This window comes from Macaca fascicularis, chromosome 2 (genome assembly GCF_037993035.2).
Source record: "Macaca fascicularis isolate 582-1 chromosome 2, T2T-MFA8v1.1".
NCBI lineage: Eukaryota > Metazoa > Chordata > Mammalia > Primates > Cercopithecidae > Macaca > Macaca fascicularis.
Window position 1 is genome coordinate 100573437 of NC_088376.1, and position 22619 is coordinate 100596055.

At 41.0% G+C, this 22619-nt stretch overlaps 1 protein-coding gene and 1 pseudogene across 7 annotated transcripts in view; one reads left to right on the forward strand and one right to left on the reverse strand.

The window, feature by feature from the left end:
* The window catches only part of EXOG (exo/endonuclease G), a 29241-nt gene extending 12254 nt beyond the window's left edge, over positions 1-16987 (forward strand). For 5 of the 7 annotated variants that reach the window (XM_074031715.1, XM_005546676.5, XM_074031716.1 and 2 more), the window contains one exon: positions 14146-16987. In XM_074031715.1, the coding sequence (XP_073887816.1) occupies positions 14146-14589 (444 nt within the window). In that variant the 3' untranslated portion in view covers positions 14590-16987. Of the gene's footprint in view, positions 1-4024; positions 4144-14145 lie in introns of all 7 variants that reach the window. The other 2 variants (XR_012430985.1, XM_074031713.1) reach the window with 2 other exon arrangements.
* Positions 16988-17036: 49 nt separating this feature from the next.
* On the reverse strand, positions 17037-17555 carry LOC123571846 (large ribosomal subunit protein eL20 pseudogene; annotated as a pseudogene).
* Between the last annotated feature and the right edge of the window lie 5064 nt (positions 17556-22619).

Consider the following 22619-nt stretch of genomic DNA (forward strand, 5'->3'; position numbering starts at 1 on the left):
AGGAGCTCCCATTTACCGTATCTGGTGCTATTGAATATCAAAATAAAATGGATTATAAACCTATTGAATTAAATAAGAATCCATAATAAATATGTAAATATATAGGGTGTAAAGAAAAGCTTCGGCTTACCATAGAATGTCAATTAATAAATTTGCAAGAATGAAAGAGTTATACAAATCATTTTGCACACATCACCATAATTGATTCAGGCAAGAATCATCACTAGCTAAAACTAGTGAGTGAATGTTTTGTGAGGAATACAGTATTTACATAGTCTGAAAGTATCTCCTCATAAATTATTTATTAATCACAAAGTAAAAAGTAACTTTACAGTGAAGAAACATCCCCGTACCCAAGTGATCAAGTTTAGTATTGCTAGTGATGGGACTTAGTGATACGCTGTACTTCCTAGTGTGATGCACTGAGCAGGATAAAATATCAGGCATACCCCAATTGAGGGACATTCTGTGAAACAGCTGACTTCTACTTTACAAAAGTGTTGGTGTCATAAAAGACAAAGGCTGAGAAACTATCTGTTCTAGATTAATGGATTAAAGAGTCATGCAAACAAAATACAGAGTATGATCTTAGATTAGATCCTAGACCAGAAAAAAGTTGCTAAAAAGGATGTTATTGGGAGAATTGGCAACATTCAAGGTCTGTAAATTAGATAATTGTGTATTTTCAGTATTAAATTTCCTGATTTTTAAAATTGTTCTGTGATTAACTAAATATCTTTGCTCTTAGGAAGTTATATTCTGAAGTGTTTAGAAGTAAAAGGGTGTGTCTGTGACTTTTAAAAAGCTTGGGGAAAATAGAGTGATAAAGCAAATAGAGCAAAAGGTTAACAATTGGTAAATCTGATCGAAGGATATAAAGGAAGGAGTTCTTTGTGCTGTTCTTACAAATCCTAAGCTTTGAATTAATTCAGAATTTAAAAATTATATATTAAATATTATATAGATATTTAAATAAAATATTAAAAGATATATTAAAATAGTTTATCGGTGAAATGATACTCAAGCATGTTCAAGCTAGCCTTGAAGAGTTTCAAAAGACCTCTCACGTCTCCCCACCCTGTTTAGTGTCATAATGATCAGTCGTGTGAGGTCAGTGAAGATCAGCTTCCTGAAGAGTATACTTTGAGTAATAGTCTTGTTTCTTGTTTTTATTTTAAAGGCTTGCTGGTCTTAGGTATTCTCTTTCAGATTCTGGGCTTCTTAGCCCATATCGTTAGTTTTCCATATGTCTGTTAATTTATAGGACCTATCCATGCTCACACTGGCAAATCTTTAATTCGGTAAATCATCAGTGCAGCAAATCTTCAAGTACCTGTCATGTGGGAGGAAGGTATACAGAACTGTAAATGGCATGCCCCAAACTTATATTCTTGATTACTTTCTTCCTCTCCTGTATTTCACATCCTGGCAGTCATCTCTCACTCTTAATTACTTTGAACCAATAACTTTTATTAATTCTCTTTTTTAAAAATAACTTCTACTTAGACATACTGAAGCTCTGAACACCTGCAGTATTGCAGAGGCCTCTAATGAGTTTCTCTGCTTCCAGTTGCATTGGCTACCAGTCTATCTGGAGTACAGAAACCGTGACAGAGAAAGTATACGTAGTTACTTTCCTAATCCTCAGAACCATAGAAAAGAATAACATTAAAAGAAGAGAAAAGGGAACTTCATTTATACTGAAATTGGGGAATGTTCACAGTCCGGTATCAAGGAATTTTTCAAATAATATCTGCAAGATAAAGTGAAATTTGGACCAAATTATAAAGGATGTTAATTTGACATGTCTCTTCTTATCAAAGCATGGGACAGGGTACTAGAATTGGTAAGGAAATTCAGACCTACCGGTAGCAGACCACAGAAGAAATTTCTGGTGTTTAACTTGGAGTTTATCCCTTTACCTTGCAATAGTAGGAAAGGCAGGGTGGTTATAGTTATATATTTCATGTCAGATCTGGCCTTGTATCTTTGCTTTGATACTTGCTTGCATGTGGTCCTGGGAAAATGACCTAACTTCTGTAAAGTTCAGTTTTATCTGTGATATTTGGATAGTAGTAGTGTTTACCTCACTGAGTTGCTAGTATCATTGTTAGCTTGGTAGTTAGCACATAGGAAATGTTCAGTAAATATTAGCTACTATTACTCCCTTGGAGGCTAACGTAAGAATGAAGACCAGTGTTTTTTGTATTCTTTGGTGCATGTACTCATAAACCTATGATTTCTAAGATTCTTTTTTATTTCTCCTTTCTTATCCACAGAAGCCCAAAGCTCAGGTGCCTCTTTATTAATTTAAAAGCACAATCTTTGTAGTCTTCTAAGTAGAGATAATGCTTTTGAGTTTGTGAGTTCATGTTATGTTAGGACTTGTGAAATTAGATACTTTATATTAAACATGGTTTAGTCTTGATGCTTTTTTTTCGCTCATGGCATTAAAGTCATGATTGGCAAACTATCTTTCCTTGAATTTAAACTTTAAAAATTTTTTAAATTATGCAATTATATGTGCATAATGGTAAAAGTGCTAAATGTTAAAACATGATTGTGGAAGTATATGACATTGTAATGAAATTTAAACAGTACAAAGCAGGATGAAAAGGTAAAGTCTCACTTATACTCCTTATCCCACTGTCCAGTTTTTATTTGTTCTGGTGCTTATTTCTATATCTCAGAATAATGAGCACTAAAATATATTTTTAACTTGTGACTTGTCACTTATTAACAGTTAATTTATCTCCATAAAATTATGAAATTTATTAAGTTTACTTCTTGCACTGCACCATACTCTGCTAGTCATATATACTTAGTTCTTCTGTTGGTAAACTTTGCATCATATACTTTACATAATATACTTAAACCTTTAATCTTGATCTATCATTTATACTGGTCAAGGTTTGTAGCATTTACATTTATGTTTGCTAATGATAATGTAGTCTGAGTTTTGCCTATAGCAGGGTTTGTAAACTGAGGCCTCTTATGGCAAGTCCAGCCCGTAGAGGTATTTTATTTGGCTCATGTTATATATATACATATATATATATATATTTTTAAGTTTGTCATAGAGATAGGGTCTTCCTCTGTGTCCTAGGCTGGAGTGCAGTGACACGATTGTAGCTCACTATAACCTTTATCTTCTGGGCTTAAGAGATCCTCCCACCTCAGCCTACCAAGTAGCTACGACTACAGGCATGCACCACCACACCCAGCTAATTTTTAAGTTTTTGTGTTGTAGAGATGGGGGTCTCACTGTGTTGCCCCAGCTGGCCTTAAACTCCTGGCCTCAAGTAATCCTCCCACCTCCACCCCTCAAAGGGCTGGAATTAAAGGCGTGAGCCACCAACCTGACTATATGTTATTTTTTAATTAGTTGATAATGTTTAATAATTGGGAGATTTCACATAAATCCAGACTTTAGCCTCTCTTAAATCAGATGACTCCATAACAATTGGCATATACTCCCATAGGCAACCAGTTTACTAGACAAGAGTATCAACCTTTCCTTAGATTGAACACACATCTTCAATTCACCGTAGTCTTTACCTGCCCCATTTTACTCATTTACATTTCCTGTCTAGCCCTTGTTGGTCTTTGAGTTTGTAATCCAAGATCTATTGGAAAATATTTAACCAACATTTATATTATTATAAGTGTGTAAGTAGTATGTTTGGACCTATAAGGAAGTAGATGTAATTCTACATCATTAAATCTGTGCCACTTGAGAGGAGAAGTATTACCACAAACAACGGAAAAACTGAGAAGTGGAAGGTAAGGGTGGCAGTGTATTATAATTGCTCTTTTTAAAAATGGAATATGTTTTTACTTTCTAATTCAGATAATTTAGGTCATTTAAGCATATCATCATATGATTTTTTAAAAAGGTAAGTTAGTTTTTTCTTGAAGATATATTCTTGGAGCCCTCTGACTTTCTGTTTTAATTTGAATTACTTGTTTCCTCCCTCCATCCCTTTCTCCTTCATTCCCTTCTTTCCTTCCTTTTATTCAACAGAGACTTAACTAAGCTTTTACTAGGTACCTGGTGCTGTTCTGAGTGCTTCTGATACAGCAGTAAACAAGGCAGAAAGGAGTACCCTCATGGAGCATGCATTATAGTGGAGGAGATATATAGTAAGTAAAATGCCACGTAGAAAAATAAAGCACGGTAAAGGATTGTATTAGGGTGGGAAAGAAAGACAAGGGGAAGTGAGATAGGACAGAAGCCTAAGTGAAGTGAGGGAGCAAGCCATATGAAGTTTTTCAGCTAGAGAAGGTGCAGATACATGGATGAAACTGAGGTTGGCACATTCAAGTGCTCTGCTCAGTGTGACTAGAGCAGCGTAAGCACGAGGAGGAGAAGAAAGTAAATTATAGAGGGGGGCGATGGCAAGAAATGTGGATTGTATTAAGTGAGATGGGACATTTACAGTGTTTTGATCAGGTTAGTAGCATAATCTGGTTTACATTTTTAAAGCACACACTGGCTTCTTGTGAAGAACAGAAGAAAGTGTGGAAACTGGAAGGCCAGTTAAGAGACTAATGAAATTGTCTACATGAGAAATAATAACTTGAGTAGGATGGTGATGTTAGAAATGGTGAGAAGTGGTCTGATTTAGGATGTGCTTGGAAGTGATCAGCACACCAATGATGTTGAAAGCTATGATGAGATTATATAAGTGAGTATAGACAGGAGAGAACAATCGATTGAATTCTGAACCCTGGAGCACTTGGACATTTAGAGGTCAAGAAGAGGAAGATCCAGCAAAAGAGTCAGAGCAGCAGCCTTTAAGGTAGGAGAAAAACTAGGGGAGAGTAATGTTCCAGAAGCCAAGTGAAGAAAGCATTTCAAGGAGGCAATGATCAGTTGAGAACTGATCATTTGCAATCCCAGTAAGCTTTTTTAGTTTTAAGTTATCTATGTATCTGTCCTTCTGTTTCTTATTATACTCCTAGCGTGGGTCCTTAAATTCCTTTTTCCTCTTAAATATTATCTTAAATCCCTCTTTTCCACCCTCCCCCTAACCCCCCACTTTTTTTTTTTTTTAAGACAGAGTTTTACTCTGTCACCCAGGCTGGAGTGCAGTGGTGCGATCTTGGCTCACTGCAGCCTCCAGCTCCCAGGTTTAAGCAATTCTCCTGCCTCAGCCTCCTGAATAACTGGGATTACAGGCACCTGCCACCATGTTTGGCTAATGTTTTGTATTTTTAGTAGAGACGGGGTTTCACCATGTTGACCAGGCTCGTCTTGAACTCCTGACTGCAAGTGATCTGCCCACCTTAGCCTCCCAAAGTGCTGGGATTACAGGCATGAGTCACTGCACCTGGCTACCCTTTTTTATAGATAACTTTTTTTGCTTTGGTGGAGTATATCCTCAAATTTTTTCTGGAAGAGTCAATGGATGATAACCTTTCTGAGTCCTTGCTTGTCTGAAAATGTCCTAAAACTCTGAAGATGGGTTCAGGAATCTTTATGTATGACAAGTTCTCTAGGATAGTTTTATGTATAGCACCATTCTTTTATTTTTATTTTATTTTAATGAGGATGATCCCTTTATTTGACTTGAGGATGGAGAAGAAGAGGATTATGAGGTCACAGGAATGTCTCATGGGGAATTACCCAAAGCTGGTAACACCAGGCACTCTGCCAGGAGGACTCTCTGGAAGGGGCAGCCAGCTCACAGATGCCCTGGATCCCTGGAGGCCAGTCATTAAAAAGTTATGACCATCCCTTTCTTGCCAGTCTGCCAGGGCTCCAAGCGGGGGAAAGTGGAAAATTATCTGGTCCTGGCCCAGGGCCAGCTCCTCAGTGAGAAACTCGAAGAAGTGGGTGCTGTGGCTGCGGTTCTCCTTAGTGGTGTCCATCACGCTGGTGGAGGAGATGAACAGCTGCGCCCAGGGCTCAGTGGACCTACTCAGCACCATGGTCAGGCCCACCACACCCATCATGTTCACATGCTGCCCTCGTCCTGTGCTCCCTGGCCCGTGCTCCCATCCTTGGGTTTGCCCAGGATGGAGGCCGTGGCACAGAGCCATTTCTCCAGCCCTGCAGGCACTTGGTTGGCAGGCAAGTTCGTGTCTAGCTCTAGGAAGGGCATGAGCCGCAGAGAGAGAGACCCATTCTTTTAGAGAGTATTTTTCTATCCTCATGTGAAGGTAAAACAAAGGCCTGCTACTTTTGTGAGTTGCACGATAATTCTGCAGATGAATTTTTTTCAGTCACACACTTTGAGTTTGATACCCTTTATTTGCTGGAATACTACTTAAGGGGTGGCAAAAATATTAATGTCAGCTTTGGCTTTTTCCAGTTTGTTTTATCTTAGCAATGTTATCACATCCATCTTTCATCTTCCATAAGTTCACGGTAGTTCTTAGTCTACTAATGCACTACTCTGTCATTTGTCAGAACTTTTATACCTTTTTACTGCCATTTCATATATTTATATGGAATGTGTATACGGATATCCATATGTGTGTGTGTGTGTGTGTGTGTATAAGTATTTTCCTTTTAATTTGCAGAGGAGAGGACCAAAAACCCATGTTCAGATTGCCTTTTTTAACTGGAAACGCTACTTTAATCTCTATTTATTAGTTTTTTGCAAAGCAGGTTGATTTTTTTTTTGTCTTTGCTTTTAGCAGGTTAATATTTCTTAATGTTTTATTTGGAAATAATTTCAAATTTATAGAAAGATTGTAAGAACAATAAAAAGAACTCCCCTGTATCTTTCACCTAGATTTACTAGTTGTTAACATTTTGCCACATTTGTGCTCCCCTATATAGATAGGCATACACCTGTTTTTATTTTCTGAACCATTTGAGTTAGTTGCAAATATCTTGTTCCTTTCCTCCTAAGCATTCTGTCATGTAACCACAGAATAATTATCAAATTCATGAAAGAACATATGGAAATATTATCTAACATTTAGTCCATATTCAAATTTTACAAATTACCCAATAATATCCTTTATACTTTTTTTTTTCTTTTTCTGATTTGGTATCCAACCAGGATTGAGCGTTGCATTTAATTATCATGTCTGTAGTCTCCTTTAATCTGAACTAGCTTCTGACTCAGCCTTTTGTCTTGAATGACTTTGATATTTTTGAAGAGTATGGGCCAGTTGTTTTACAGTGTGTCCCTCCTTTGGGTTTGTCTGCTGTTTGCTCATGATTCGTTTTGTTTTTGGCAGAATGTAGCAGCAGTGATCTTGTGTCCTTCTCAGTGCATCGCATCAGGAGGTGCATAATATCAGTTTCTCTGGTTATTGATGATTTTAACTTTACTTGGTTAAGGTGGTGTCTACCAGGTTTCTTCACCATTTCCCCCTTTGGAATTTGTAAGTAATCTGTGGAAATACTTTGAGGTGATGTAAGCATCTTTTTCCTCTTCAGACTTTCACTCAATAGTTTTAGTATCCATTGATATTTCTTGCCTGAATTAGTTATTATTATGATAGTTGCTAAATGTTGACTTTCTAATTCTTACTCCTTCATTTATTAGTTGACATTCCACTGTTAGAGCTTCTCATTTTCAGTGTAGACTCACAGATTTATTTTTATTCAAAGAGTTTTAATGTTTACTGTGATTGTTCATTTTGATGCTCAAATTGCCCCAGATTTAGCCAGTGGGAGCTCCTTCAAGTGTCTCCTGTGTCCTTTTGATGCATCCTCATCATTTTTTAGCATTTCCTGCTTTCTGGCATAAGGCTATGTATGTTCCATGTTCATCTTGGCCATCGGCCATTTCTCCAAGGAGCACTGGATCCTTTTGGTGGGGACTGATGTTCAGAAACCGAGATCTGAACAGCAATTCAGATTGATTCTTGAGTGCTCGCTCTGCTGTTTGGTTTGTCAGGTATGTTCACCACATTTGTTTTTAATCTTTTGTGGTAGATGGAGAGAGCCCCAAAGCTCATAGTACATGAATTCTATTGCCTTTAGTGGCTCACCATTGAGAAGGCCTTTCTCCTCTGCTTTCTGTGTTCTTGTATTTCAAAACAGAGATTGACAGACACTGTTCGTTAGGAAAGCAGTTCACTGTGTTTGTGTGTTGTGTATGTATATGTAAAGTTGAATATTGACTCCAGGAATCCATATTTCTGGAGAAGCATATCAAACTGACGTCTACTTTTATATATTTTTGTGTTTCACTAACAAATATGTCCATAATAATACTGCTTTTGTTAGATTTGGCATTATATTTCAAATCAAACTTTATTTCAGGTAGAATTTTAAACCTAAAAATCTTTGGTGTATCTATTAGATGAAAGCAAAATATAGTTTGTTAGTGAAATAAATTGGAAAAATTGTCTTGAAATTCTTGCCGATTTAAGAATTTAGTGGGGCCAAAATTTTTATATGTATGCATACACTTGTATCTATAAACTTGGGAGAATTTGGTTAAGAAATACAGACGTGTGAGGTCTACCTAGGCAAGGTGAAGAGATGAGAAGAGATAGGATATGTGCTGAGAAAACAGTTAAGTTAGAGCATTCATGTAGGGAAGGAGACAAAAATAAAAGGAAAGTTTGGGGCCTGGTGGCAGAAACTTCAAATGACCAGTTAAAAAGTTCAGGCAAGAATTTCAAGATAATTTTCTAGCAAGCAGGGCCTTTGAAAAGCAGGCAATTAATTGTAAAACAAATATGGATAAAATGATGTCCTTTTATTCTTCTGGGAAAGGGGACACAGCATTGCCCAGTGCTAGAGACTGGTCTGTTTCTCTCAAGCAATGAATAATTTGAATCATGAATTCCCGCTTCCAAGGCAGGGTCTTACAATTACGTACAGCAATTCAGAATGCTTGGAAAGTGTTTTGTTTTCTCAGATCTAGCCATTTAATATTTACTGCTTGCTTACAACTATACTTGGAACCTTATTTTAGGAGGTTGTACCCAATAAAAGGGCTTATTTAGTTTTCTATCCAGGCAATGAAGCATATATGTGTTTTTACTTTGGAGGAAGTAAAGCACATAAACTGGCATTTCTTGAGAGCTAGGTATACCAGCCAGTATGTAAATAGCTTTATACATGCGTCTCATTCAATCTTCACTACACCCTTACAAAAAAAGTAGTGACCATTTTCTTTTATAGACAAGGAAATCAAGACTTTAAGGATCGAGTCTGAGGCATATAGCTTATAATTGTCAAAGAGGGTATCCAAACATGAGTCTGTCTGATAATTGCCAGTCATTTACAGTGTTACTCTTTGAAGCACTCAAGTTTATAGTAAATGAATTGCTGTGCTGTTCATATATACAAAAGCTTAAGGTTAGCAGATAATAAAAGATGGTGTGGATGGAGAGAGGAGTTACAAGTGATACTTGCTAGCATGCAAAAATAACAGAAAATGGGCCAAGAGGAGGATTCCTTATAGCCAGGCAGAACTGTCTGTTAGAATATGTAGGAAAGGATCACATCATCATAGAACTTGAGTGAATATGAGCCTAAGGGAAGATTCGTAGCAGTGATTTTATCAGAAGTAGTCATCTGACAGTTCTAATCAGAATCACACCCTTTATTATAGCTGAGGTCATCCCTCTGCTTTCTCTGATGTTCCTGTTTCAAGAAGAGGTTGATTCCAGACAAGTGAAACATACCTGAAGATTCTGGTTTGGACATTATAAATGGTCTGACAAGAAAGTGAGCTTCAGATTTTAGAACTCAGTGATGGTGGTAATGTTAGAAATATTTAACAATCTGTGTTCTTTTATAACAGCAATTTGCAAACTTCCACTATACTAACCCTAAAGGGGAGGAAATTGAAAATGCCCTCAGGAGTCTTGAGACATCACTTGAAGTGATATGGGAGTAATAATTTTTTTAAGTCTCTTGGTTTATATTTAGGGAAAGCTTTTGTTCATTTCCATATCTATTTCTTTTAATGAAAGTTAAATTATTTTACTGATTGTCTCTCTACCCTCACCCTAAATCTTCAAGTACCATTGACAGCCTAGAAAGAGGGTGCTTGTTTTACTCTTAGTAGGCTCCTACCCTTTGGCCTGGAACAGGTACCCCAGTGTGAGAAGTACTGTCTTCCAGGGTTTGTGCTGCCACAAGCATCTGCTGAGGCTTTATAGTTAACACAGGGGGCGACCACAATCTCGTTGACTTTACCACACTTTGTGACTCCCTCACTTTTCATGTTCCTTCTCCCCCTCAGGTTCGGATTTGTTGTTTATCAAACTCCCATGGTTTCTTTCTTTGACTTGATTGGCATGACTTTTTAAGGGCTTGGTCTCTTGATCTGTCCCTCTAGTTTTATTTTTGGAGTTTCTTTTTTTGTCTTACCAGGGGACTGTAACCAAATATATCTATCTGATTCTAGCAGGTACATATTTTTTCCTCTTGATGCTGCTTAATATTTTATTGGAGGCACAGTTACAGTATGTATGACCTTACAAATGGCAGGCTTAATGTGGTATTGTTTGTTTTGGGTCTCTTCTGGGGCTGGGTGGTGGTGGCAAATTGTCATTTCTGTCTCTTGGATGGAAGGAAACAAGCTCAGGTCAGCATATAAGAAAACTAGCTTCAGGTTGCAAATGAGTGCCAGCTTATGTATTGTATTTTCTAGTTAACTCCCAGTTGACTTCCAGTTTTTGCTACAGTCTTGAGTAGAGTTCAGTGCTTCATGGGAATTTAACAGCAGCAAGGGTTTCCTTTGCAAGATATTTTTATGCCTAAATCTTACATGAAAAGGGTTGTTTGCTGACTCACTGATTAACTACACTTGGTTTATGTTAAGCCTTTGAGTCCTTTGTTACGGACATCATTTGTGCCCAAGTTGCTTTCTCCTCCTGAAACCCCATTGCTGACCTGTAACTAGTCTAATCCTGCTTGATTATACGTTCCGCCTGCCCATCCCTCTGTAAAACCATCTTTTGTACCAAATGCTGTTGTATCTTTTGAATGATGTCCATACAAAAATAGCTTTTTACAAGATCTTGTAGATTTTGAAATTTTTTTAACTAACCTGTCATTGTATCTTCATAACCATTCTATGAGAGAGGCATTTATAAAATATAAATAACAATCCACCCATGGGGATGGCTGCTATGTATTTTATAAATGAAGAAATAAGAAATGGGTGGATGTGACTTGCAGCTTAGTGGCAAAGCCAGTTTTGACCAGGTCTCTGGGCTTCCAGTCCACCGAAGCTCTGGTAGTGTTTAGAAACATTTTTGGAAGTCTCCAATTTTTCCAAAAGTAGGAAAAATTTATTATGTAGGTTGAGTTGTCTTTAAAGAAGACAGCTCTAAAATATTTCAAGATTGATTGTTTAAAAAAATTATCTTAAATTCAAGGAAGAAACAGTGGGTTTTTCTGAATATCCTACTAGGACCTGTCCCTATATTAGACAGATTAAAGATGTTTGCTTCCTAAGAACAAAGCAGACTGAATCAGAAAAGAGATCAGTGAGTGGCTAAGTTTTTATTTTTCTCCTTAGTTCTAGGGATAGTATTTTACCCCCTTGAAATATTGTGAGAAGGTCATGGGTAGAAGGATCACACCTGTGGTTCCTAATAGGAATTTCTGTTTCCATGAGGTTTCTCAAAAGTAGAATCGAGGTCCTCTAGCAATCGTAAGAGTTTTTAAACACCTGTAGAAATGGTACATTTGCATAAAGCAAAGCTGTAGAACTTAAAATGTCCAACGTCTTTACTTTTGGCTGGAATTTTACAAGTCTGATTAGAAGCTCTGCGTGGCAGCAATGGGCATGTTAATTATATTTGAAAATTGCCGTTTGTAGACAAGGAGTCCATGAGGAGAGAAAATCAAGTGAATGTTCTTGAACTGTACTGCAGTGATGGGGAATGTCCACGTGGTGGCACCAAGACTTTGTTTAACTGTTGGATTCCTAGCTAGCACCTGGAATACTTGAAGCCCCTTTTACCTTCTCCTTCTTCGCAAACTATGGCTCAGCTGCATCTGTGCCCTAAATTCTGGTCCCCAGCTTCCCCTGAATCCCCTTAGTGCTGTTATTTGGGCTTTGTATTGGCACCTAACCAATACAAAAGCTGTAAGTCTTGGTTCCCACTCTAGGTTCCCACTCTAGGTGGTAAGTTTCTTGAGTGGAGGCACCAGCTGCATCTACTTGAAAGCATATTCTTTTCTGTATTTCCAGCAATGCCAGGCACAGGACCTCTGAGTTGCATTGTTGAATTAACATCTTTTGGTGATTTGTGAGTTAATTGTGGACTTCCATAGGGTTCTCCCGCAGTATATTTTTTGCTTTGAAGAGTATGTTTATCTTCCCAGGTGCATAAATGAATTTTTGGGGTGAAATGGAGATTTTATGTCTCTAGTTTGTATAGTTTCATAGACTTTACACCACACCCTGACCAACCACTTTCAGTAACTTTGAAGACAGTTGGTTATGGAAATCATTCCCGTGCATGGGTCTTCCCTGAAGCTCTGCAGTTGGTCTTGGCAGTGGGACCTTCATGTGTGACAGACAGCAGATGGTCATGGAGTCCCCAGTCTGTGTGCCATGTAGGTAGGAGCTTGAAAAAAGCCGAAAAGAAACTTCCTTTGTAACTGTCGTGTCTCTGCGTTATTTGGGCTCCCAAGAAGGAATCTTGCTGCAGGCAGAGCTGTCTGATCGGGAAAGAAAACTGACTCTTACCAGGGAAGGGCCCGGGAGGGGCAGTAATACCAATGAGCATATTTTAGTTGGTTTATGTCAGTTATTGGGGACCATTAAGTAAATAGATGTTGAGTATTTTCTTTTTCAAAAAAGGCTTTTTGTTTTGTTTTGTTTTGTTTTGTTTTGTTTTGAGATGGAGTTTCACTCTTATTGCCCAGGCTGGAGTGCAATGCTACAGTCGCGGCTCACTGCAACCTCCACCTCCTGGGTTCAAGCGATTCTCTTGCGTCAGCCTCCCAAGTAGCTGGGTTTACAGGTTTGCGCCACCATGCCCAGCTAATTTTGTATTTTTAGTAGAGATGGGGTTTCTCCATATTGGTCAGGCTGGTCTCAAACTCCCAACCTCAGGGGATCTGCCTGCCTTGGCCTCCCAAAGTGCTGGGATTACAGACGTGAGCCACCGCACCCAGCCGAGATGCCAATTGGAAGGAAATTTGAAAAGGTTTGGTAATAATGTTATTTCATTAATTTCAGCCAAACCACACAACTAATTTATCTTATCTAGGCCTGACCCTGGCTTCTTCATTGTGTGGATACCTTTCCAAAGTGTTTGATATGACAACATATTTAGAAGTTCTTTGATCACAAGCCCAAGGATGTGCAAAACTCAGAGCAAACAGCATTTACATTTATGTAATTTAATTTTAAAAATTAGCCCTAATTGAGGTGATCCTGGAGATGGTAATGTTGACTTGACACCTGGCTGCTTCTCTAAGGGCTATTTAGTTCTCTAGTGAATTTCATAAACTAAGGCTATGTTTTTATTTCTAGAGCTGGGAGTACCCAAGCTAGCAGTTTTGACCTTTGAATGTTTGGAGCACCAGAAGTTCTGATTATGAGATGAAGAGAAAATTACAGCTTTTCTTGTCTATTAAAAAACCAGGACTCACTCATGGCATTCCTTTGTCCTTTGTCCTACAAACAGAATGGAGACTCTGACCCCTGATCTTTGGGTTGGCATTATTTTATCTTTCAAGATGGAGTATTGCTCCGTCAGCCAGGCTGGAGTGCAGTGGTGCAATCTCGGCTCACTCCAACCTCCCCCTCCTGGGTTCAAGCAATTCTCTAGCTTTAGCCTCCCAAGTAGCTGGGATTACAGGTGCCTGCCACCACGCCCAGCTAATTTTTGTGTTTCTTTTTTAGTAGAGATGGGCTTTCACCATGTTGGCCAGGCTGGTCTTGAACTCCTGACCTCAAGTGATCCGCCCACCTTGGCCTCCCAAAGTGCTGGGATTACAGGTATGAGCCACCGTGCCTCACCTGGGGTTATATTATTTTAAAGAATGTGATCAGAATTGACCTGTTAGATACTTATCTTCTATGTGAATCTCTGTATCAGTTTATTATGTTTGGCAGTTGAATGTAAATTCATTAGAACAGAGTGGGATGGCTTATAAGTACGTTTCAGCAATGCGTTAAATAAGTTTTTCAGAAAAAATTTGCGAACTGTTAGCACAAATTGGCATCACTAATATGGCTGCTTTGTTTTTAGGTGATTGGCGAGGACAACGTGGCAGTCCCCTCACACCTTTATAAGGTAATCCTGGCCCGCAGAAGCTCAGTATCTACCGAACCACTGGCACTAGGGGCCTTTGTGGTACCGAACGAAGCCATCGGCTTCCAGCCTCAGTTAACTGAATTCCAAGTGAGCCTCCAGGACCTAGAGAAGTTGTCAGGACTGGTGTTTTTTCCTCATTTGGATAGAACTAGAGATATCCGGAATATCTGCTCTGTGGACACCTGTAAGCTTCTGGATTTCCAGGAGTTCACTTTGTACTTGAGTACAAGAAAGATTGAAGGAGCCCGATCAGTGCTCAGACTGGAAAAGATCATGGAAAACTTGAAGAATGCAGGGATTGAACCAGATGATTACTTCATGAGTCGCTATGAGAAGAAGCTAGAGGAACTCAAAGCTAAGGAGCAGTCAGGAACCTAGACAAGAAAGCCATCCTTGTTTTTATCTCAAGATGTGTCATACCGTCTGTAATGAAGCAGGCATGCCCTCTTTAGGCTAACATAGTTTAGTGGCTTTGCTTTTTGCTTTTTAAAAAATTTTTCTCTTTAAGAGATGTCTCGCTGTGTCATCCAGGCTGGAGTGCAGTGGTGGAATCATAGCTCACTATAGACTCGAACTTCTGGGCTTAAGCAATCCTCCTGCCTCTGCCCCCGAGCAGCTGAGACTACAGGCACACACCATCACCCTCAGCTACTAGTGGCTTTGCTTTAAAGAAACAAATGGAATCCTAAATTTACGACTAAAAATTCTCCCAAAAGATGAAAGATCTACAATGTTTTTGTCAGTATTATATTTGACTCAGGAACTAATGATTAAGGGAGCTTTGACACCTGCAGATGGAGGACTGATCTTGTGTCAAGTTAACAGGAACACTGCCCACAGATGACACTGCATTTGCATCCCGCTGGATGTAGAGTATTGGGAAGGCATTTGTTCAGTTTCATACCTCCAAACCATGCATTGTCTTTGATGTATCTGCCTAGCCTTCTCAGAACTCAGTGTTGTACATTTTTCCCCCTAGGACCTGAATTGGTCTTGGAGGTGGCTTTTAGAAATCATCTATGTAGTTCCTGTCCACATGACACTGTATATTTGTTTCTTCTTTCTCCTCTCATGAATCTGCTCTTTTTTTCTACTTCAGTCTATGTAGAAGTACTCAGCAACTAGTTTCTGCTGACTAGATTTGTTCTATATACTAGGCTCAGTGCTTTACATGTGTTATCTCACAATGACCCTCTGAGGTAAATACCACTATCCCCATTTTACCTGAGAGAAAATTGACGCTTAGAGAGCTTAGTGTCTTACCCGAGTTTCACTTTTCCAAAGTAGTCATCCACAAAGTATGAGGCAGACAGATCTAAGAGAAGAAAGACAGCTGAGGTAGATTCAGATTTTTTCTGACATGGATGGTGGCTTTTTACTCAGAAATATATACCTATTTCCATGAGTATTTGTGGGCCCAAGGCATGCTTGGTGAGAAGAGTCTGGTTTCTCATCTGCTATGCAAGCCAAAGGGACTTTAATGTTCTTTGAACTGAACCCTCCTTAGCTCTTTGGAAAGAGACAGTCAGGAGTATTTGGGAATTAGAGGGCAATATTTTGTGGGGTTTATTAGAGCCCATGCTTGCTTCCAGAGATGCAGTTCTTTTAGTGACCAGATACTGCCAAATTGATGTGTTCTTGCTTTCCAGGTGAGCTTTTTGTTCTTAAGATTAAGAAACCTAAGAAGGGTCTATGACCAGGCATGGTGGCTCAGGCCCGTAATCTCAGCACTTTGGGAAATCGAGGTGGGTGGATTGCTTGAGCCCAGGAGTTTGAGACTAGCCTGAGCAATATAATGAAACCCTGTCTTTTCAAAAAAATACAAAAATTAGCTGGGCGTGGTGGTGCACACCTGTAGTCCCAGCTACTCGGGAGACTGAGATGGGAGGATTGCTTGAGCCTGGCAGGTCGAGGCTGCGATGGGACATGGTCATGCCACTGGACTCCAGCCTGGGCCGCAGAGGGAGACCCTGTCTCAAAAAAAAAAAAAAAGAAAAGAAAAAAAAAGAAAAAAGAGAAAGATCTGTCCACAAAATCACCAGCTTATTATTTGCTTCCTCTGTGCCTGCTTGTCTAGCATAGTGGGCCAAAGGTCCAAAGGCATTTAGCATTCCTAAGGGAAATTGTGGCTGTTTTTCTGAGCCAGATCTCTTGATTTGGGTTTACCTGGAGTCCTTTCGTGGACTATCCTGAGCATTGTCAATAAAATGTCTTGGGGCATAAAAGCTTGTCTGAATCTGTCAGGCCATTCCGAGTGGTATTACAAGAAAGATTATTGTGGTGTGTTTGTTCTAAGAGAAGTGCCAAGGCTTTAAGATAAAGATAAGATAATAATGATTGACCTTGTTCTGCTCTTTTATTTGGGTAAAAAAGAAAAGTTGAGGGGTCAGAACACAGTAGCCTGATTCGTACCATTCTGTTTTATCACACTGTTCCCCATTAGCTTGTGCCAGTTCTCCTCTTCTCGGGGATGTAGAGCCAAAATGTCACTGTGACCAAACAATCTGTTATTTTTTCTCCTCAATGGAGAGGTGATGGTGTGGCCTGGGTGTTTCTCCAGGAGTGTAAGTGGGCAGCTCTGTGGGATAAGTCCTAGGTACCTACTGCCCATTTCTAGAGGCGGGCCCCCAACTTCCTTCCCCTGTTGCTATGCTCTGTTCTGCCAACCTGCATTGCCAGCAGCCTTGGAGTTACTTCTCATGCTCTTCTTGCTCCTGCCTCTTCACCTAGATGGTAGAATCTCTAATTTTAGATCAATAAAGTTTTTTTTTCCCCCGGGGCATTCCTGAGTTTATTTGGGGCACACCCAAGCGAAGGCCTTGCACCTAGAAGAAGGTGTTGGGTCTCTTGGTGGCGAAGCATGGCTTGTGCTGATAGTGTAGGACCCAGTGGGGCAGCAGGAACTTGATCTTGGAGTCATGGAACTGCTTGACAGCTGGCCGGTGGCACTTGCTGGCTGTGGTCTCCTCCACCTTCATGGTCTGGATGGAGTGGGCCTAGGCATGGTGCCAGGCGCCCATGTCTCGGTAGCAATGGATGACAGCACCTGCAGTGGTCAGGTCCCTGTATTCCCGGCACATGGGTGCTGCTCAGGGTGTCATAGCGCAGCCAGATGCCAAAGTTCTTCACCCACAGGGGGCATTTCTCAAACACCTGCCTACAGTAACGATCTACCCTGAAGACTTCATCTTTAACTGAGATACCAAGTACCAGAAGCAGGACTTGGCAATGACATGATTAGATGCAAAGATTTGCATGTGGTAGAGGGTTGGTGTGTGGCATTTGGGGGTGGGCAGGCAGCGACCCACGACCTTGTACTCTCATAGTGTGCTCGAGGCCTTCATGGCATCCTCTCCACCCTCGCCGCCACCTGCAAAAGGACAGATCAATACAGTTTCTTAGGTTTTTATTTATTTTGAAAGATGTTGCCTGGTCATTGTGAAAAATGGAGGTAAGAGGTTGTAATACAAAGTTGCAGTCTGCCAGTCCTCATTTTTATTTATATTTATTTATTTATGTGATTCACGAATCCGGCAGCCTTTGGAAAAGTTTGTTAGTGTGTAACAATGGTGTTTTAATTGTCTCAACGCTTTCATTAAGAGTTCCCCCAAACAAACTTGAAATGTAAATAATTGGTTAGAGGTTAGCATTTTCCTCCTGTCATACTGCTTCAGCCCTCAGTGTGACTGTTGATCATCCTGGACTCAGATGCAGCATAGGCTGAGCCTTAGATTCTGCCTGTCTGTTCTCTTTTCCCTCAGACAGTCCCTGGTCTGAGGGAAAGCAGCTGAGGAGGAAGTGCAGTCCGGACAGGCTCTTCTGCTGGAAACCTACATCCCAAGTTTCTCTCCGCCCTCAGTTATATCTTTATTGTGAAATTCCAAACTCTTTGGTCTCTGAATTAAGGCTCTTGCACCAATATTGTTGTGTGTAGCAATACAACAAATTGCAAAGGTTAGGAGAATGGATGTCAGCCCTTAATTAAATACCTGTGAATATTTCTGCCCCTTGCACCTTGACCTTCAAGCAACGGAAAACTGTCTTTCCTTCAGACCTTTGATTAGAGCTCTAGGCTGAGTTCTATACTTGGAATGACTCTGAGTGTTACCATGTCACCTACCTGTGTCCCCTGGCCTCATCCTCGTGAGTACATAAGTGTCCTTGATATCACCTCCATGAATCACGAACTTCCCATTAGCAGCCCATCCCTGAACCTAACCCTGCACCCAGGGTGCTATTTGTTCCCTGCCTGCCCCTTCATACCTTTACCCCGTGTGTCCTTCCCCATCCTGGCACACCTCCATGTGCCTCCTGTATCCTCACTATAGTTCATTCTGGTGGATTTGGTCAGGGCTGGGCTCATATCAGGCATGAAACTCCTGCTCCTGCTTGTCTCCAGGCCTAGCCTCCATCTGGCATGCTTTCCTGGGTGTCATCATTCTTGGAGATTGTCTATCAGGGATCTGGTATTCCTTTTTCTAGTCTAGCCCCACCTTCAGGGAGCAAACCTCAGGTCATTAGGGCCAAGCAAGATAGACTGCATTGACACGGGCCCCATGCAATTCAGGACAGTGGGGGTGCCCATGGGCTTCTCTTTCCTACTCCTGAACGTGCCAATTGTGGCAAGGGGTGGACTGCTCCTGAGTGCGCCAAGTACCTCTAGGGGTCACTGTGGCCTAGTGTCACTGCAAGACTTAGTCTCAGCTGTGGCACCACCCCAGTCAGTATGGAATTTACCACACCCCAGTGTGGCTCTGTAAGCCACAGAGAACTCAGCCTCAGACATCAGGCACCAGGCACTCAGGCTGGATGGAATAACAGAGGTTATCTTGTCCAGTGGGTCTCATGTTTGGCTCACACCAGAATAGCCTCACAGCTTAATGTTCCCCCAAACTTTGAGAAATTTCAAACCCACAGAAAAGTTGAAAGAAGAGTGTAATGATTGCCCCTCCCCCAAATTTTGTCTTGTTTGCTTTCTCTGTTTTCCAAATTATTAAAAGCAATTTGCTGTTTTTTTAATGGTAAATTATAGACATGACACTTACCTTTTTAATACTTCAGCTTGTGTTACCTAAGAATAAGAACATTCCCCTATAATTCTAAAATATCACATCTAAGAAAATTACCAGAATTCAATATCATCTAATAAACAATTCCTATTAAAACTGGCCCAGGCATTCCAAAATGTCATTTATACATTTTTTTCCCTAAATACAGGTTTCAGTTGAAGCTCATATTGTTATAACTAGTCTCGATCTAGAATAATCTGCTTCAAAAAATAGATTCTCTAACTTTTCTTGAGGTTTTAATTCTGTAGATTTGATGTGAGGCTAGAATCAGTATTTTCTTTTCTTTTTTTTGGGAGAGTCTCGCTCTGTCAGCCAGGCTGGAGTGCAGTGGCGTGATCTCAGCATGCTGCCACTTGTGCTACCTGGGCTCAAGCGATTCTCCTGTCTCAGCCTCCTGAGTAGCTGGAACTATAGGCGAGTGCCACCACACCTGCCTAATTTATATATTTTTAGTAGAGATGGGATTTCACCATGTTGGCCAAGCTGGTCTTGAACTGGCCTCAAGTGATCTGCCCACCTTGGCCTCCCAAAGTGCTGGGATTACAGGCGTGAGCCACTGCGCCTGGCCTGGAATTTGTATTTTCTAAACAAGCAACACTGGTGATTCTGCTGATCAACCAGGGTTTGGAGCCAGACTGGCCCCCTACTATACCTCCACCCTCTCCCAATACAGGAGTCCTTTGTCAGATAAGTGGTCTTTGAGCTTCCAAATACCTCTAAGGGAGTATGTTCTCCTATCCCTTTGGGTCTGCAGCTACCAGCTATGCAGTTTTCTTTGTAGTAGGTCTTCATAAGATGAAGTTGAAACCTTCCCTTGTGATTCCTACCCATCAATGACAGGCCCAAACTGCCATTCCAGGCCACACAAAACTGACTGACACCTCCTTTCACCTGATAGTCCTTTCGAGATATGCAGCTTATAAAGACATGTGGCATCTCATGTCGTGCTCAGGTGCTTATGAATTTGAGACCCTTCACCGTCATGATTTTATATGCCGTCATGATGTGGCAGCCACATCTGAGCAAAGCATTCAGGGTGCAGTGAGAGCAGTGCTGAACTGAGTCCAGGGGATTGACCACTCTTCTCAGGGACGCTCCACTTTTCACACTATATACCATTGCTTCCTGTGGAACTCGGTCCAACTAACTGCCTCAAGTCGTTTTCACATGATCAATCTGCTGTCAAATCACTTTCCCATTATGAACTTACATAGCCAATTTTTGGATGAAAATGTGAGATTTGATGTGTGCCCAACTGTTAAGATTTCATCTTGTTACAGTTTCTACCCATCTTCAAGTGAGTTCACATTCTTGATGATCCTGATTTGGCCATCTGACATGTTAGCTATGCATCCGAGCTTTGAGATAGCAGATTGGATAAACAAGCCTTCAATGTGTTTGTTAAAAACATTGAACAAGACAGAGCCATGGAAAATCCCTCTGATAAAAAATTCACTTTACATGGCAACCTGCTTCACATACCCAGCAAGTTTCATGTGATAATGTGCTCTGATATTTTCTATTAAGTTCATTTCTGTTTGTTTGTTTATTTATAGAAACAGCATCTCACTTTCTCACCCAGGCTGGAGTGCAGTGGTGCGATTGCAGTTCACTCTAACCTTGAACTCCTGGGCTCAAGCAATCCTCCTGCCTCAGCCTTCTGAGTACCTAGGACTACAGGCATGTACCAGCATGCCTGGCTAATTAAAAAAAATTTTTTTTCTGGAGATGAGTTCTCACCATGTTGCCCAGGCTGGTCTTGAACTCCTGGCCTCAAGCAATCCTCTCACTTTGGCCTCCCTAAGTGCTGGGATTATGGACTTGAGCCAAGTCACTCAACCCATTTCTGTTTCTTTAGAAAGAAAAACACTGAATTGATTGCACTATGGAGAAATAGGTCTCCATCACAATTTGCCTGTGAGTCACTCTGGGACAGGGAGAGTGCCTGCCGCATCTCTGGGTCCACATGGCATGGCTGGGCCAATGCCTTGGACACCAGCAGTGAGGGGGGAGGCTGCTGGGGAGACTTGGGGTCCCACATAATCATTTTTCCACTTATCAGTGCGGGGCAGTTGAGGACAACTGACTTCATTCTTCTGTATCAGGTTCCTCATCTGCAAGCAAGTTGAGAAAGACCTGCAGGATTGGTTGAGGATTGAGTAAGATAACATAAGCAGTTTGGTAAGCTCTTAATAAATAGTAGCCAGTTACTGTGAATTCTTGAGAATGATTATTGGTGACTGATAAAGGTCATCCTGATCTGAGAGAGTGAAGGACAGAGCCAGACCTCAGTATGGTGTTAACCTATGGTGGTGGAAGCGGTTTAATCTCTTCCCAAATCCTAAGACTGTGATGTGTTGCTACCAGCCCTTTGAGCATATCCATGCTTTACAGTTTGCAAAGCGCTTTCCAGTCAGAATTTATGCATTTGAATCGGCGCGATTCATCCCATTTCACAAACAAAGAAACAAACTAGGAATTTACCACGATTTTCCAGCTTCCAATCTAATGTTTGCCCTCAACTCCTTGTCCCTCAAAGTTGTTGTGTAGTTATTTTCATTTGCTTTCTAATTCGGTCATTTGTGCATTTACCCATTTTAGCCCTACAGTGCCCTGCTAACTCTTTAGAGGCAGGCACATAATGGAATTGATTCTTTTCTGAGGTTCCTGCGGGGTTTTGCAAATAGTGTGTGTTCAAGAAATGTTTTGGAGTTACGTAGCAAGTCAGAAAGGTGGAGCTTATCCTGCTTGAGTGCTAATGTGCTCATTTACTTGGGGTGGGGGGCGTGGGGACACAGAAGGGTGGGGACCTGGGTCCTGCTCTGTGGCTGTGGGCAAGCCTGTGTCTTGAATAACACCTGGGTACTGAGCATTGCTGAACGCATGCCTTAACTCCCAGGGCACTTTCCCCGGGCACCCTATGTTAGGCTCTGCAGTCTGGTCTCTGGTCTGAAGCAGTCACCCTGGTGTGAAGATGGAAGTGTGGAGGTGGCAGTCAGAGTGCGCTGAGCAAGGGCTTTTGTGTGTTTGACCCTGGGAGAAGCAGAGCTAAAATTAGGTCTTCCAGTTGTGTGCAGGTGTGAAGCACCACCCCCTTACCTACCCCCAACCAGGATCTCAGAATTATTCCCATCCTCTCCCTCCTTCAGCCCCAGTTACTCCACAGGCACAGGATGAAATGTCCTACCTCTTGTGATGCCCGGACAGAAAGATCTACCCAAATGTCCTCCGAGGCTGAAGGGGTGGGAACAATGGCATGCAGTCGCCTTAAGTTTGCTGAGTCTCCCTAGCACCTTTGAGGCCTTGGTGCAACTAGGGCCCAACTGGCTCCTTAGACCA